This window comes from Grampus griseus (genome assembly GCF_964374135.1).
Source record: "Grampus griseus genome assembly, chromosome: 17".
NCBI classification, from domain to species: domain Eukaryota; kingdom Metazoa; phylum Chordata; class Mammalia; order Artiodactyla; family Delphinidae; genus Grampus; species Grampus griseus.
The window spans coordinates 34,333,943-34,352,435 of NC_139011.1; the positions used below are offsets into that span (position 1 = coordinate 34,333,943).

At 35.6% G+C, this 18,493-nt stretch overlaps 1 protein-coding gene across 3 annotated transcripts in view; it reads left to right on the top strand.

The window, feature by feature from the left end:
* Positions 1–18,493, top strand: part of UBR5 (ubiquitin protein ligase E3 component n-recognin 5) — a 143,633-nt gene that overhangs the window by 111,153 nt on the left and 13,987 nt on the right. For all 3 annotated transcript variants that reach the window (XM_082674635.1, XM_082674636.1, XM_082674637.1), the window contains exons 35-51: positions 199–322; positions 944–1,055; positions 2,005–2,136; positions 2,506–2,767; positions 3,043–3,307; positions 3,480–3,691; positions 6,320–6,550; positions 7,035–7,108; positions 8,325–8,497; positions 8,593–8,706; positions 9,620–9,840; positions 11,244–11,364; positions 11,464–11,562; positions 13,824–14,067; positions 15,503–15,614; positions 16,258–16,402; positions 17,416–17,546. In XM_082674635.1, coding sequence (XP_082530761.1) covers positions 199–322; positions 944–1,055; positions 2,005–2,136; positions 2,506–2,767; positions 3,043–3,307; positions 3,480–3,691; positions 6,320–6,550; positions 7,035–7,108; positions 8,325–8,497; positions 8,593–8,706; positions 9,620–9,840; positions 11,244–11,364; positions 11,464–11,562; positions 13,824–14,067; positions 15,503–15,614; positions 16,258–16,402; positions 17,416–17,546 — 2,772 coding nt within the window. The remainder of the gene's footprint in view (positions 1–198; positions 323–943; positions 1,056–2,004; positions 2,137–2,505; positions 2,768–3,042; positions 3,308–3,479; positions 3,692–6,319; positions 6,551–7,034; positions 7,109–8,324; positions 8,498–8,592; positions 8,707–9,619; positions 9,841–11,243; positions 11,365–11,463; positions 11,563–13,823; positions 14,068–15,502; positions 15,615–16,257; positions 16,403–17,415; positions 17,547–18,493) is intronic.

The window sequence follows — 18,493 nt, forward strand, 5'->3', positions numbered from 1 at the left end:
TGGTAAAATAATTTCTTTGGGGTTCATATTATCTGATATACTATAGATTAATTATTGTCGGTTTCTAAGAAATTTTAGGTCAGATTTAAAACGGCATCCTAGCAAGTGAATCACATTGAGTAACACTGAGAAGCATAAATGTCTGAGCTGTATATCAGAGGTGTGGCAGCAGTATGCTCATAACCTGATTCCTTACAGCTCCAGTCAATCTCAGTCGTCCTACATCATCCGGAATCCACAGCAGAGGCGCATCAGCCAGTCACAGCCTGTTCGGGGCAGAGATGAAGAACAGGACGATATTGTTTCGGCAGATGTGGAAGAGGTGGTTTTAATTGTTTTAATTGTGGTAGATGAGAGGCTTTTATTTGGGAGGGAAGGGGAAAGTAGTCACAAGTTTATTAATAGCTAATAAACTACTATTAGTAATAATAGCTTACATGTATATGCTTCCACCTTTTAGACTTTTGTTATATGTTCTCATTTGTGGTTATACATCTTAAAATATGTTAGTAATCCTTGATTTACTGGATAATAAAAAATTAGAAACATAAACTTGTTCTACTTAAGGGTTCATGGAAAAGATATTCTCAATGTTAAAAGAGTTTTTAGTAGTTTTGTGCAATGTATTCGAAGGTAGACAGGGTACTGCATATTATATAAATTTTATAATTGCAGAAGTTTAAAAAAAATATACTCCCAATACAATTTTTATAATTTTAAGGTTCTGTGTATGGACAGTAATCATAAACTTTGGGATATGTGGGCATAATTTTTGATACCAAATTATCACTAGCAACTGAAGATTTTGAAAACTGCTTAGTGTTACAATTCCCTATAGTTAGGGATCTTTGTATTTTAGTTTACTAAATGCTGTGGAGGAGTACTGGTAGAGAAGTGGGTTTATTATGTACTTTGATTGTCTACAAATAAGATCTGGATTTAGGTTGAGGTGGTGGAGGGTGTGGCTGGAGAAGAGGATCATCATGATGAACAGGAAGAACATGGGGAAGAGAATGCTGAGGCAGAGGGACAACACGATGAGCATGATGAAGACGGTATGCAGGTTATTTGAGAAATTATTCAGTATGAGAAAGTCGGGTACTTTTAAGAGATATTAATAGAGAGAAAAGTGTATTTGATGTGTAGTGAAATGTTCATCATATTTCTGCTAGGGGATTCTGTAGTATCTGTCAGAATTTGAGGAGGTAGCTATGTACATATGTAAACATAAATATATATACTTTTATATATTTACATGTAGAAAATAATTTATCCTCTTTCCTTTTACCTTTTGGTTCACACTTTCTTCTTAAAAGGCTTTTAGAAATTAAAATAATCATAACCACATAACATTTGAAAATTAGAGAAAAGGAAAACAAATAACCCATAATCCCACCCAGATGCTAACAGTTTGTATTTTTACTTTCAGTCCTCCCCTGTACTGCCCCATTCCCATGCATGTCTTTTAGATATTGTATGTGTAAGTTTTTTTTACTTTGTTTTTTTGACTTCGGCCTTTTTGCTACATAGTCATCATAACCATTCTTATTAGTAGCCATAGGATGGACTTTTGGGGATCAGCTTTATTGAGGTATAATTGACATAAAATAAACTGCACATGTTGAAAATTTATAACTTAATATGTTTTGACGTGTATGTGAAGTACAAAGGATACACATGTTTAACCTTCCCCTCTTGGAATCCCAGTATGTAAAACAGATGAAAATGGAGCACTGGAGCTACCAGAGCTCTGCCCACTGGCTGGAGTCCTCCTGCCTAACATTTTTTACCTAAGGCTATGCAGGCCAGATTTTGAATCTGTGTCTACTGAGTACCATAATTTACCTAGTCATTCTTCTGCTAAGCAGGCAGTCGTGCATACTCTAGTAGTTCGGGGGGGCCCCCGACCCCTCCCAGTTCCCACCCGTACGATATTCTAGCTTATCAGCCTGACTTGATCCAGTGAGTTTCTACCTTTTCTTATTATTTAAATATATTTGCTAGGGAGTGACATGGAGCTGGACTTGTTAGCAGCAGCTGAAACAGAAAGTGACAGTGAAAGTAACCATAGCAACCAAGATAATGCTAGTGGGCGTAGAAGTGTTGTCACTGCAGCAACTGCTGGCTCAGAAGCAGGTATGTTACCTTCTCTTAGCAACTTTCTTGCTTATAACTAAGGCTGTGTGTGTAGAATTGGTTAAACTGTGCTCAGTATAATATGCACAGGGGTAGCTAACCCTTTTATTAACTTCATTTCTCCATAGATATTAGTGAAGAAGATTATTATTTCAATGACTTTTTGCTTTTCTGGTTTTTAAATAATGGATTATTTCTAAGGTTCATTTAAGAGTTCTAGTTAAACTATTTCAATGGTGGGTTTTTGGACTATTGGATACAGTCTGGCATTCTGTTTAATATGTATATTTTCCTGAATGAGGGGGTACACTGTAATTTTAGATATCAACAAACTCACAATGATTTTGGTTTTAAAAATTAAAAACTTAGGTGCGAGCAGTGTTCCTGCCTTCTTTTCTGAAGACGATTCGCAATCAAATGACTCGAGTGATTCTGATAGCAGCAGTAGTCAGAGTGACGACATCGAACAGGAGACTTTTATGCTTGATGAGCCATTAGAGAGAACCACGAATAGCTCCCATGCCAACGGTGCTGCCCAAGCTCCCCGTTCCATGCAGTGGGCTGTCCGCAACACCCAGCATCAGCGGGCGGCTAGCACAGCCCCTTCTAGCACATCCACACCAGCAGGCAAGTCTGTAAACTTGGTGTTCCTAAGGTTTAAAAATTATGCATGTTCCTCTAGAGAACAAATTAAATAATTTCAGAATAGTTCTTCATTGTTTTGCTGAGTTCAAATACAAAATTCCCTTCCCTAAAATTAGTGTGGTTTAAGAAAATGCTCATTTACCACATTTACTAATGTAATTGATCTTTTAGTTTATTTAAATATATACACTGTTAGTGAAACACAGTTAGCAACTAACATTAGCTTATTATGGTTGTCTTTTTTTTTTCCCTTATAGCAAGTTCAGCAGGTTTGATTTATATTGATCCTTCCAACTTACGCCGGAGTGGTACCATCAGCACGAGTGCTGCAGCTGCAGCAGCTGCTTTGGAAGCTAGCAATGCCAGCAGCTACTTAACATCTGCAAGCAGTTTAGCTAGGGCTTATAGCATTGTCATCAGACAAATCTCGGATTTGATGGGGCTTATTCCTAAGTATAATCACCTAGTATACTCTCAGATTCCAGCAGCTGTGAAATTGACTTACCAAGATGCAGTAAATTTACAGGTATGAAACCACTGCAAAGTTACTCATTCAAATATATTTTTTGGCTGTCTGTTATGAGAATTCCAGTATAATGGGAATTAATGTTACAAGTACTTAAATGTCTATATCATACTACTCTATCGAACTTAACTTTATCTGGATAGTTTTAACTGTTTTAGTTTGGTCTTTGTAGAACTATGTAGAAGAAAAGCTTATTCCCACTTGGAACTGGATGGTCAGTATTATGGATTCTACTGAAGCTCAATTACGTTATGGTTCTGCATTAGCATCTGCTGGTGATCCGGGACATCCCAATCATCCTCTTCATGCTTCTCAGAACTCAGCTCGCAGAGAAAGGATGACTGCACGAGAAGAGGCTAGTTTACGAACGCTTGAAGGCAGACGGTATGAAATTCTTTGTTTATGCTTGTATGTTTAGACAGAACCGTTATAGCCTAGAAGTTTAGAGCTTTTTGATTGCTATTACGTAAGACCTCACTCTGTTGTAAAGGAGGAAATACGTGCCTTGCATTACTTCTTTTAAACTGTTGTGTAGTTGAAGCAAAATAAGTTATAATCCAAGCTATTTTTTAAAATTTTTTTTAAATTCATTCATGTTGTAGTAATCTGATACTAAATTCTTCTCATTTTTGAAGTAGTTGGTCTACAGCCTTGTCTCATTCCCCAGGCCTCCCCCCTTGAAAGGCATATATTCATAGAAAGACTTATTTTGACCATGATTAAATATGAATATACTTTGTACTTGGGAAGGAGAAAGTCTGTGTAATTACCTAGCTGCTCTTTGGTTTCTAAAATCAGATTTCTTTTTCTACCTCCTGTAGAATCATAATTAAAGTATATTTGTTTATGTATTTATTGTGTTCTTTCTATTCAGTTACAAAATGACCTTTTTCAGGACTAGAAATTAGCCTACACATTGAAACTAGATTAGTGGCAGTGCTATATAGTGAAAATGTCCCATCCCTGAAGTCGAAGTCCTAGAATTTGGTTCTAGCTGTGGCTCAGGCTAAACAACCTTGCTACTTTGGGTGGACCATAAATGGAGGAAAGACAAGGGTCTAGGAGACTGCTTAGGAAATTTAACAAGACTATGGTTGGAGTCTACAAGAGAAGTAATAGTCACCGAAGTAGGGCAGTGAAGGGCCAGTGAGGAGAGAGCGCTGAAATCATTACAAACAGAACTTAGGGCCGTGTTGGGGTATGGAGCGGGGAGGAGGCAGAATTTACATCTTCTGAATTTAGATTCTGAATAACTAATACGAAAATTAAAAGAAAAATCTAAAGGAGTAGAGTGGACATACCTGCTTTTGAACATGTTGAGAACTGGGAGAGGATTTAGTGGAAATGTTTAGTATGCAAAATCGAATGCTTGGCAAAGAGACCTGGATTAGAGATAAAGACTTGAGAGGCAGCAGCTTTCCTGTCCTAGGAAGCCTGCTCCACCAGTAGACACAGGCCTTGTCTTCATTAGGCTAGTCACTACGCCAAAGAACACAGATTTCTGATACTAGATTTTCATTGGTGATAGGGTTCCCTTTTCTGTCTTGCTCCCACTCTCACTCTAATATAATAGGTTTATTGAGATGTAGTTCATATACCATACAGTTCACCTATTTAAAGTATATCGTTCCATAGTTTTGAGTATGCTGTGCAACGATCATCACAATTAGTATTAGAATGTTTTATTCGTTTCCACAAGAAGCCCCATACCTATTAGCAGTCACCTCCCGTTTTCCCCTACTTTCTAGTCCTAAGCAACCACTGATTTACTCTCTGTCTCTATAGATTTGCCTATTCTGGACATTTCATGTAATGGAATCATACAATATGTGGTTTCTTTTACCTAGCATAATGGTTTTAAGGTTCATCCATGTTTAGCATGTATCAATACATTATTTCCTAGTATTCCATGTCACATTTTGTTTTTCCACTCATAAGTTGATGGACATTTGGGTTGTTTACACCTTTTGACTATTATGAATAATGCTGCTATGAACAGATTGTGTACAGTTTTTTGTGTAGATAATGTGTTTTCAATTATCTTGGGTATATATCTAGTTGTAGAATTGCTGGATCATATGGTAACTCTCTTTAACCTTTTGAGGAACTGCCAGACTGTTTTCCAGTGTGACTGCACCATTTTACATTCCCAATAGTAGAGGATAAAGTTTCTAATTTCTCCACATCCTTGCCAACACCTGTTATTATATGTCTTTTGGATTATAGCCATCCTAGTGGGTATGAAGTGGTTTCTCATTGTGGTTTTGATTTACATTTCTGTAATGGCTGATGAGCATCTTTTTATGTGCTTATTGGCCATTTGTGTATCTTTGGAGAAATGTCTGTTTAGATGTTTTATACATTTTAATTGGCTTCTTTTTTTATTATTGAATTTTATGAGTTCTTTATATAGTCTGGATACAACTTCCTTTCAGATACAGGATTTGCAGAAATTGTGCCCCATTCTGTGGATTGTCTTTTCATTTTCTTGAAGGTGTTCTTTGAAGGACATAGGTTTTTTAATTTGGGTAAAGTCCAGTGCTCTTTATTTTCTTCTGTTGCTTGTGCCTTTGGTGTCATTTTAGGCACACTTTTAGGTTCTCAAAGTGTGGTTCCCAGAATAGCAGCATCAAGATCACCTAAGAGCTTGTTAGAAATATAAATTTTGGGTCCTACCCTAACCCATTCTTACTGAACCCATAGAGGTGGGTCCAACAACCTGTTTTCACAAGCCCTCCAGGTGATTTTGGTGGACACTGAAGTTTGAGAACCATTGTCTCTGGGGAAGGAGTACCTTCTGCCAATCCAGAGGACACTGGAATTTCTTTCCTTTATAAATGTATACAGTACTGTAAATAATATACAATGGTTACATTTCTAAGGCAGAGCCCAGGCGTAATGAGTTTTTATTTATGGATAGTCTCAGTTCCTAATTTTGCATATTTATAACAGTGGTACATTTCACATTTGTGTTCTTTTTGTAAACATCTTCATTTCTTTTTACTCCTATAGACGTGCCACATTGCTTAGTGCCCGTCAAGGAATGATGTCTGCTCGAGGCGACTTCCTAAATTATGCTTTGTCTTTAATGCGGTCTCATAATGATGAGCATTCTGATGTTCTTCCAGTTTTGGATGTTTGCTCATTGAAGCATGTGGCATATGTTTTTCAAGCCCTTATATATTGGATTAAAGCAATGAATCAGCAGACAACATTGGATACACCTCAGCTGGAACGCAAAAGGTAGCCATACTTGCCATGAGATTGTTTTAAGAAATACTTGCTGTGGTCTCCATTAGTACATTGTCTGATTTTTGGAGTGAGGAGAACATTGCAAACAGGAACATTTCATGTGGGCAGGTGGGCTTGAGTCCATCCAGCCACTCTCCATAGCTACTCCTCACTTAAAACATGAAACCTAAGAATCCAGTTAAGCTTTATGCTTGAGGTAGTTTGTCCTGATTGTTTTATCATGTTTTCTATTAGAGTTTGTGTAAGCACTCACTATTTCTTGGTGTGATTAGCCTTTTGCTTCTGTTGAACCTATTTTGTAGTTGTAGTACATTTGGCTGATTAGTCTGCCATTCCCAGAGTCTGAAACTTTATCCCAGTGTTTGAAATTGGTTAGATACTAAACTAACCTTTTCAGTCTTTTTTGCATCACCTTTGCTCCTGTTCACACAGCACAAAATACTTCATGTAAAATGACTCACTTGTCTTTTTAAAGGACACGAGAACTCTTGGAACTGGGTATTGATAATGAAGATTCAGAACATGAAAATGATGATGACACCAATCAAAGTTAGTGTACAGAAAATCTGCTAATCTACTTCAAGAAATGGCTGCCTCAGTATTTCCCCTTCAAGCTTTTTAACTTCATTATTTTCTGTCTGGGTGGGAATTTCTCTTTTCTTCTCTATGTCCCGTTTCTTGCATTTTCTGTCCATTTTTCCTTATATATCCTTGCATTAATTACTTCATAAGGATGAGTTAAAGAAATATTATAAACTTTTTCAACAGTTAATATTTTTTCTATTTTGACTTTGTATCTCTCCTTTGCATTTCTCTTAGTTTTATGTTTACCTTTATTCTTAAGTGTGTTGGTACTACGTACATTTGAATAAAGTCTTAGCAGAACTTTTGCTAATACTGATGCAAAATAGACTGAGTCAAGAAAATGGAAAATACCAGTTATAACTCCCTATTTCATCAAAACTCAACAGTTAATGCAATAAAAAAGACAGAAAATATTCCAAATTCAAGAAATTTGGGGATTTTCTACGCTCTTATTTGTAACTTTCAGGTATAATTTCAAGTAGGATTAAAATACTTTTCTAGTGGGGTCAGATAGTCTGCTTGCCTGTTTCTTATTATCATGTAGTACTTTATTCAGGCCTGGGAAAGACAACTTAACTTTAACTGCTATTTTTTGAGAACCCAGCCATAGCTCACTGCTATTTTCACAGCATACTGTAAGCACTGACAAAAGTTTTATTCCATTAATGGGAGTTGGTGCTGGTGTGCTGATTTCCTGTTGGGATGCATGAGTTGCCCAGACATTTCTCTGTTTATCTTCTTATATAGAGGAATCAGAACTTAAAAGTAAGCAGATGCTCAAATTTTAGCCCCTTTTGTGGAGTCATCAGTGAGCCAGGTCCTGAACATGCTCAGGAAACTAGCTATATTCAGGTCTAAATCTCTAGAGAGAGAAGAGGTGGATGTGGGTAGTGTCTGTCCAATACAAAATGGAACAGTATTTGTTACTGCTAATATTTTTTGCAAGTTTTTATTGTGTTAAAATACACATAAATGAAATTTATCATTGTAACCATTTTAAACCAATATTTTGAATCACCACTTTAAAATATTATCAAAATTTAGGACTATCAACTTGTTTTGAGTGGCATTAAAATTTTATAAAGAGATAACAGGAATTTTGGATTGAGCAGATGTAGATCCTTTTACCCTTCCCCAATAATTAATTTTTTAAAAAAACATTTTATCTCTTTATGTTTAGGTGCTACTTTGAATGATAAGGATGATGACTCTCTTCCTGCAGAAACTGGCCAAAACCATCCATTTTTCCGACGCTCTGACTCCATGACGTTCCTTGGGTGTATACCCCCAAATCCATTTGAAGTGCCTCTAGCTGAAGCCATCCCCTTGGCTGATCAGCCACATCTGTTGCAGGTGATTCACATAAACTAGGCTTAAGGTTTCTTTTTAGTTGAATTTACTTTTTTAAAGTGTTCAATGTAACTGTAATATTTTTATTAAAATTCCAGCCAAATGCTAGAAAGGAGGATCTTTTTGGCCGTCCAAGTCAGGGTCTTTATTCTTCATCTGCCAGTAGTGGAAAATGCTTAATGGAAGTTACAGTGGATAGAAACTGCCTTGAGGTAAGATAGTAAAAATCTTCGCAATATAATATTTGTGAGTTGAACACTTATCCCAGCGTCTAGTTTTTTGGAAATGCATTCAGAATATTGTATTTACCCAAATAACAGAAGTATCAGAAATTCTTGCCTTATGACATAATTAAAGGAATTCCAGTACTGTCATTAGTCTGCTTTGAGACTAACTTGCTGTGTTTGCCTGTTCCGGAGTTGATTGTTGTAATTCTGCTGAATATTTTAAATTTTTATACATATGAGCATATATAATATTGGCTTGTAACTTTTCTTTTTGAGTCTAGAATGGGAATAAAGTAATATTAATGATGATACCTAACATTTGTTGGATAATTCTATCTCCTGGGCACTGTCTCAATTAATCTTCACAACCATGTTGGGTAGAAAACATTATTATCCTGATTTTATGGGTAAGGCTTGGAGAGATTACATAAATTTCACGTGGGAATGTCTGTTGTTATAATACAACTAGTGAAATGACAGATCTAGTTTTTAGATGAAAGTCTGATTTGAGAGCCTAAAATTATACTATACTGTTTCTCCAGTGAAAAAGTAATAACACCATTTAAGAGTAGGCATATAGAAGACATGTACTTGAATAGAATTTTCTTTACTATCTAAGTATTAAAGGAGAATTTTATGCACATAAGACACTTAAGTAACCATAGATATTATAAAGATACCTTGAAAAGTTCTCTGAGGCTGCTCTGGTAAATGCACTGGAATTGGTGCTCATCCATGGGAATCAGATAGACAAGAAATAGATTGCAGCTTTGTAGTTGAAGTGCCAGAAGGGAATTATTTAACTGCCATGTGATCTCTGTGGAGTATTAGTAAGTTGAAAAGGAAATCTAGTCAGTTTGTTTTTTAATATCTAACATTTAAATGTAAAAATTCATAGGTTCTTCCAACTAAAATGTCTTATGCTGCCAATTTGAAAAATGTAACAAACATGCAAAATAGGCAAAAAAAGGAAGGGGAAGAACAGAATGTGGTGCCAGAAGAAGCTGAGAGTTCAAAACCAGGGCCATCTGCTCACGATCTTGCTGCACAATTGAAAAGCAGTTTACTCGCAGAAATAGGATTGACTGAAAGTGAAGGGCCACCTCTTACATCTTTCAGGTACTTGCTAAGTGATGATAGTTTTTCTATGCTATTACTTTATGGCTATTATAATTTTTGTAAGAGTTTTTATTTAGAAAATTTATAATTTTCTTTGTATATAAATAATAGGATGAAATAGTATTTGTGTTTTCCTAGTTTATAATCAGAAATTTAAATATTAGAGTTTTCTGGATTTTGTTTTTTTGTGACTGTTTTGTGATTGATTGACATTCTGATTTTCTCCTCCTTTCACTGAAGAAATTCTGACTCTGTTTTTAACGTTCAGTACTGAGTTAAAGTATATATCCATGTCAAATTGCCAATTATACACTTGTTAGCAGGAGCTCAGCTATGGGAGGGGAACATGTGAAAAAAAGAGCTTTATAGATTTGTGACTTTCACATTTGTTTGGGCTCACTCCTTTGCCAGGTTCACATTTAGTAAATCTCTTGCAAGTGGTAGGTTCTTTGCTTTCCCAGTAAAAATTTGCCTAATATATACTGTAACTCAGTATGGCTGATCACCTAATGATTTGTTGAGTGTCTGCTTTATGCTGTATGATTTTTGGTTATGTAATGTCAGATTTTTTTTTTTTTCTTTTTGGTTTGCTTAGGAGGAGTTAATCTAGTTTAGGAAACTATACACATCTTGTGTACACAGTCTAACAACCATAAAAGGCAAGGAAGAGTTAGGGACTGGGATGGCCCAAGCTTCCTAGAGACAATATGATTTGAGCTGAGATGGTTCGAATGTGTAGAAGCAGATAGATTGAAGGAGAGAAGAATTAGAGGTAGAGAGACAAGCTATTATTCCTTCTGGCTAGTTGTTAAAAAGGGGGCTGAAGTAGAATATTGCCTTTGGGGATGAAAAGGAAACCATGGTTAGGAAAAGAAAACTTATGAAGGACTTGATCACTCTGGAGGGACCAAGGGAAGAATAAATTAAAATCTGTTCAAGTCCGTGCAGTAGGAAGATAGGTGGTACTATTGAAAGAAATCAGGAGGCATTGTCACTGTGGTGAAGAGGCCATATTCAGTTTCACCATGTTGAGTATGACTGAAGTGGATATATTTCACACAATGAAATTCTGGTCCATTGTGAACTAAAGAGGGGTCTGGGAATCATCTAGTGGAGACAGACACTGGACTTCAAGGAGAGGAGGTAAAACTAAAGATGAAGATGGAAGCCAGCCTGGGGATGTATCCTTACGTAAAGGACAGAAGGAATAATGGAGTAAAATTAAGAAGTTCTCCAAGGAACGAGTAGCTATAGAAAAGTTCTCCATTAGAGAGGATGTGGTTTTGAATTACTTAAGAGCTCAGAATATTAAAAGACCAAGTAATTACTGTTATTGACCAAAAACCAGGAAGTTTTTAGAGTTGCCTAAACTGCTTCCCCCTCTCCCCTTAAACTTCTTACAGACCACAATGTAGCTTCATGGGAATGGTCATTTCCCATGATATGCTGCTAGGACGTTGGCGCCTTTCTTTAGAACTGTTCGGCAGGGTATTCATGGAAGATGTTGGAGCAGAACCTGGATCAGTATGTATTTTGAGCACTTTACATTCTATTCTGCCTGATAAGAACATATTTCAGAGGATAATTCTGTCATGCATTTGTTTTGTTGTTGTTGTTTTTAAGATCCTAACTGAATTGGGTGGTTTCGAGGTAAAAGAATCAAAATTCCGTAGAGAAATGGAAAAACTGAGAAATCAGCAGTCAAGAGATTTATCACTAGAGGTAAAGGTATTTAGATTTTCTTATCCTATACATATAGTTTGCTATTTATATAAAATTTAAAAACAAATAACAATTTTGTTTAGGGGATATGTACTATGTAATTAAAAATTTAAAGAAAATAAATGGTAATCATCAAATTTAGAGTAATGGCTATCTCTGGCAGTTGGTTTCCTAACATCCTGTGATGATGAGCAATGGGTTTGTTCGTTTAAGTATCATTATGAATACATGGATTAAAACTGTTTGGATGTGCTTCATTTCATTGATGCTCAAATTATCTTTCTGTGGCTAGCGAGAGTCCAATCTTTGACAACTTCCTTACGTTTTGATATGTCTCATTTTCTGTTATTTTCTGTCACAGACCTTAAATCAGCCATTTCTTCAAGAAGCCCTGCTTCCTTTTAGCAGGAAATTGTATTTTGAGATTATAATCTGGGCTCTAGGTTGCTCACTGCCTGTTGGGTTTGTCATTGTTTCTAGGCCTTTTAGTAGGAAATGCTCCTTTAAAAAAGGAAGAAGAAAATTATTTCATGAGTTCATACTGATACTCCTAATTCAAATTCAAGATTTAGGACCACAAGTTTGTTTTATTTTCACCTTTTAGTCTTTACTTCCTTTCTTCTGAACTGAATAATATCCAGCTTCCCAGCAACACTGATAAAATTACTCATTTGCTTTTATCCCACAGCATGCATACAATAGTCTTAGAATCATAGCATCAACACCACTACCAACAAAATGATTATTGAAAATAGCCCAAGATTTATTTGTAGTTTTTGTTCTTAGAGCATATCCAATTGGAGATGTACAGTCAAACTACATTGTTTAAAGTCACTTGAAATAATTCCTTTTGTGTGGTTTTGCTACCTACCATCTCATCTCCACACAATTAGGGCCTTTCAGTTCATTTTGCTTTCACTTTTTAGGGATTGCTCTCTCCTTTTTTTGACTTTGTTATGTTTCATAGTTAATGTAAAATATCTACAGTTGCAAGGTCAACTCTATAGAAGAAGGTTGTATTCAGAGAAATCTAATTTCCATTTCTGTCTCTTTTACTTTGTATTCCCCCTGCCCCCTTTCGGGTTTTTGTGGGGTTTTTTGTTCTTGTTTTTAGCTTACTTCCCTCCCACCTTTCAAAAAATATATAATCCTGTGTGTATTCATTACGCATCTCTCTCCCCCACTCCCACCCTGAACATGCTGTTATACATTTTACTCTATCTTGCTTTTCCCAGTTAACAGTATATCCTAGAGAGAAAGCCATGGCTATATATAGAGAGAGATGTTCTGCCTTCTTTTTTTCCAGCTACCTAGTGTTAGCACCACATTTTATGGCTGTATCAATTTTTTTCATCCGGTTTCCTATTGATAGACATTTGGGTTTGTTTCCAGTCTTTTGCTGTTACAAATAGAGATGGGATGAATAATAGCCTTATGTGTGTTTCTCTATTTGGCTAGCGTGTCTTTGAGATAGATAGATAGACATGGGTCAAAGGGCATGTGTATATGTAATTTCGTCAGATATTGGCAAATACCTCTACATAATGTCTGTATATATTTGCACTTTCAACATGAACACAAGAAGGCCTGATTTTCCAAAGTCTTGCCAGCAGTTTGTTGTCAAATTTTTAGATTTTTGCCAATCTGATAGGCAATATAGTTTAAATTTGTATTTCTCTTATTATGAGCAAAGTTAAACTTTGTTTCATATATTTCATATATTATGGCTGCTTCTTTTTCTGGGAACTGTTTGTTGATATTTCTTGCCCATTTTTTCTATTAAAGTGTTTTTTCCTCAATTTTTTTAGAAACGCTAGGTGTATATATACACTACGCATGAATCTTTGTCGGTAATAGAAGGTGCAAATGTTTTTCCCCGTTTGTCATTTTTCTTTTCCTTTGCTATGGTATTCTGCCACCAAAGGAATATCCTATGATTTTTTTTGCTAGGATTCACTATTAAAAAAAAAAAAATTACACTTTGATCTACTTGCAGTTTATCCTGCTATATTACCAAATTCGTAGACCTTTTAAGAAAATGTTATAATTGAGTTAAATTCCATTTTCCTGATTTAATGTAAGATAGATATTCTTGTATGATTTAGAGTGTTATTTGGAATATAAGCTTTTGAGAACCCAAATACTTCGTAGCTATTTCAGCTGTCAAGGAAAAGCTAAAATTAGATCTTCAGATTTTACATAGAAAAATTTCAAGGTGGTTTCCAACACTGAATTTACTACTTTTTGTTGTGTTTTAATAGGTTGATCGGGATCGAGATCTTCTTATTCAGCAGACCATGAGGCAACTTAACAATCACTTTGGTCGAAGATGTGCTACTACACCTATGGCTGTACATAGGGTGAAAGTTACATTTAAGGATGAACCAGGAGAGGGCAGTGGTGTAGCACGAAGTTTTTATACAGCCATTGCACAAGCATTTTTGTCCAATGAAAAACTGCCAAATCTAGATTGTATCCAAAATGCCAACAAAGGCACTCATACAAGTAAGTACTCTACAGGTAACAAGCACATACAAATTCTTTCCTTGTTTAATGGAAACAATGATAATCACGGTTATATATGTTTACAGTGGGAAAATGTTAATGTATATTTACACTTTTATACCATTTTATTCTAGATTAATGATTTAATCTTGTTTAAACTACTATAATTGACAATTTACCAGTTTGCTCTTTTACTGCCACACTTATTTCCATAAATGGTTGTGATTGTACTATTTTTTTCGTCTCAAATTATAATGTCTGGGGAGTGGGAGGTTTAAGATCTATGGTAATATAAAAATTCAAAGAGCAAACTGCAGGATTCCCCCAATCCCTGTATTTAATAAGTAGAGATACTTAGAAGAAAATGCTATTGTCTAGAACAGTGCTTTTCAAAGTATAATTTGCAGAGTCGCTCCAGTCTCCAATGAGATGGAGCTTGCAACCAAATGTAAGTTGGCTGTGTCACCAACTTCACTGTTTAATTTAGCAAGACTTTATTTTCTGGTAAGAAGGTTTTCTGTATTAACATCCTGGTGTAAGCTTTGCCTCCTTGAGGGATCAGCACTTTGGGGTTAGGATTCTTAACTAATTTTCAGGATTACAATTAGCATATTAAAAATGTGTGAAAACTACAAAAGGTTGAAACTGGGGATTCATGTAAGGTAGGGGCAGAAGATCATCAGTCTTGTAGGTGGATGGATGTAGTAATTGAGGGAGAAGGAGTTACTAACAAAATCCTGTGTTTTACCTAGGCTGTAGCTGTATCTTACTGGGGTTCTGTAAACTGGCACCATAAAAGCTGACTGAGGTCTGGAAAAAAGCTGAATGAGCTCTGGAAAGAATTGAGGATGAAAAGATGGGGAGAGTACCTCAGCCTTTCATCATTAGTTTCACCATTTGAATTTCTATAGTCCTATAATAAAAAGAAATTGTCAAGTGTGAATGAGGAAACCTGGGAAGTCATGATGTTTCAGAAATAACTTTTCTGCTTACTCTTTAGGAAACCATACCCTGGTTTATGCTTAAGGTTTTAAGAATAATAATAGCTGGGTGGCTATAATGCCTTTAATGCCAAAAACTAAGAACAGAGAAGATACTCAAATATGTAAGAAATCTCAGCATTATTTATGGTGGAACTAACATAGCCCCAGTTGCTACATATTATTTTACAGCTTTGACATGACAAGGGGATAAATTCATTAAACAAATACCGAGTGAACATTTATTACCTACCAGGTTCATTCTACAGAATCACCCCCAACCCTCAAAACCATACGGAGAGTGAGAGAAAGGCACTTACACAGATGATAAGGAAGATGATGTACAGTTGTCATGTTCTTATTATGTTTGTCTCGTGTCCTCACATTGACTTTAACATTTAAAGTAGCTGCATTTACATTCATCTAAACAAAGTGTATTTCATATTTTTTTCCAGGTTTAATGCAGAGATTAAGGAACAGAGGAGAGAGGGATCGGGAAAGAGAGAGAGAAAGGGAGATGAGGAGGAGTAGTGGCTTGCGAGCAGGTTCTCGGAGAGATCGGGATAGGTGAGATGATTTTGTGTCTTTTATTGAGTACCATCTTTTTGGATGAATTGGAGGTAGGCCTGTAAATAAGTCTCAATTATGGACTTTTAGAAAAATGAAAGTTTTAATAATTGGATATATGTATTGTAACTAAAAAAGTCTAACCAACTGTTATTAAAATATTCTGCTTTAAAAACCCAGAGGCAGTTGAAATTATATTGGCTTTTTATTTATCCCACTCAAGTTCCTAATTTTTTGAAATTTTTATTAACTTCATATCATGCTTTCCTAAATTCGTTTTAAAATTTTAATTGTGGCAATTGTGTTATTTAAACCTCTAATTTTTCATGTGTTAGGATGGGTAGCATTTTACTTTTGACTAAAATTTCCAGTAAATATGGGTGGACTTTTGATTTCTGGTATTTTAAGGTCCTGTTCCCTTAGAATCAAATTAACCTATGCATTGCAGATTTATGGATTTTCGAGTGCCAAAATCTAGATAATCTTTATTTCCCCACCATCATTCTTTAGGCATTCTTCCACCCTAGTACCATAACTGGAGCTAACTGTATGCTCTGGTTTTCCAACTTTGTTACTAGTTGCACTGATATTTTCATTTTGCAGACAAGGGAATGAAGTCATAATAGCTTTGTTGATCTTTCAGGGATTTTAGAAGACAGCTTTCCATCGACACTAGGCCCTTCAGACCAGCTTCTGAAGGAAATCCTAGTGATGATCCTGATCCTCTGCCTGCACATCGTCAGGCGCTCGGAGAGAGACTTTATCCCCGTGTACAAGCAATGCAACCAGTATGTATGGTGTACTTAGTTACCTCTTAACTGGCTGTGCCCTTTTTGGTTTTCAGTTAAGAAAAGTTGCCAGCTACTGGAAAGCCATGTGGTTGAGGACTGCAATAAAAAGGAAGCTTAGGGAGGGAAAGAAGCAGGACTTACTGGAGAGTAATTGTATATAGCTTGATGTTTTTACTACCTATGCCAGGTTGGCATTCTACCTAGTAATTTCCTTGTGTGCTAAGGAATTATCTGTTCATTGTATTTATTTGTACCCTTATTTGTACAAATTATTGTTAGTTTGCAGCTAGAACACATTGCAAATAGTGTACTTTACTTTTTTTTTTTTTTTTTGGAGTAAAATTGCTTTACGGTGTTGTGTTAGTTTCTGCTGTACAATGAAGTGAATCCGCTATATGTACGTTACTCTGGATATGTATGACAGGAAGATTTTATTTTTGAATATTCTGTCAGAGATTTCTTTCATGGAATATGAAACATAACCTAGTTGTGTTTTTTTGTCTTTATACATAACTATATGTACATGTTATAGCAAAAGAATAGTAAAACAGAGTCAACCAATTATATTTCAGTGAATCCTTAGCCTTAAATATAGGCATCTTTTTCTTTCTCCTTCTCCCTCCTTCACTTCTTACCTCCCTCTTTTTTGCTACACTAAATGAAAAAAATGTTTCCAGGTCTCTGATGAGGAAGGGAAAAAAATGAAAATTGAGTATTTTTATGTTTACTCATGGGTATCAAAAACCTTTAAAAAAGGCTTGTCACCCAATATTAAACTAGCTTTAATAAGACTGCTAGTGCATAGACTATTTAATTCCCTACCAAAGTTTTCTATAATTAAGCTTCCAATTTAATAAAATCTGTTACTGGTTCAGAATTTTTTTTTTCCTATTTGTTACCCAAGTTTCTTACATTTTCTTCTTCTTTTTCTTTTTTCTGGTAAAAGATTGCTGATTTAGACAAGAGGTTTCAGAGAGTAGAGGCAAATAACATTTGTTTGTCATGTACAGGCATTTGCAAGTAAAATCACTGGCATGCTGTTGGAATTATCCCCAGCTCAGCTGCTGCTTCTTCTAGCAAGTGAAGATTCTCTGAGAGCAAGAGTGGATGAAGCCATGGAACTCATTATTGCACATGGACGGTAATGTATACAATTGGGAAGACATTTTAGTTTAAACATCAGCTACTTTATTTTTAGGATGTGGCTGTCACCATATCTTAAAATTTATACTAAATAGTACAAGACTTTAAATGGCTTTTTAAGAGATGGCTTAAAATCCATGAGCGAGACAGCTGACTTTCACATGTATTAGAAGGGCAGAATTTTAGCAGTCACTTTAGGTTCTGAAGATTTTTTACGAACCTTATTTAGAAACTAACTTATAAAGAAGTACATCTCATTCTCCATGTGAATACCCCTAATGGCAGAGGCCAAATACCTCAAGGAATTGGGTGTAATCCCTGAGTCCTTGCAATAAACATGAAATTTCTTTTAGACCTCCTGATTTATCTTAAAAATCATGCAAATTTTTGCTTTCTATTGTGTAGTATATTTGTTTTAATATGAAACTTAAAATTATCTAACAGTTAAATTACTTATCCTTCTTTTCCCCAGGTGACAGGTAAAAGTGACAGGAAGATATGCCAATCTGTGCCCTACTGGGGCTACTCTAATATCCAGTTTAAGGCTTTGAAGTGTTATTTTAGATGAAAATGTCTGTTTATTTTTCTCCTAGTCATGATATTGAATGAGGAACTTAGATCAGATATAGTCCTAGAGATGGATAAGTGGGTAGGCTAAGCCCTGAAACTAAATAGCCACTTACCTATTCCAGCTATTTACCTGTCTCAGAGCCTTTGAATGGTCCAAGCCAAAGACTATTGCTAGAAGTTTATTTTCTTTGCTGTTACTACTATTTTTCTTCTCTTGACTTTCATGTACTATGTCTTTATTCCTCTTCCCTGTTTTCTGGAAGTATCAACACACTGATATAGCTTAGCCCATTATAGAAAAAGTTGCAAATAATGTGTGTTTTTGATAAAAAAGATATTTGTAAATATATGTAAGGGTTGCTAATTTAGAAGTAT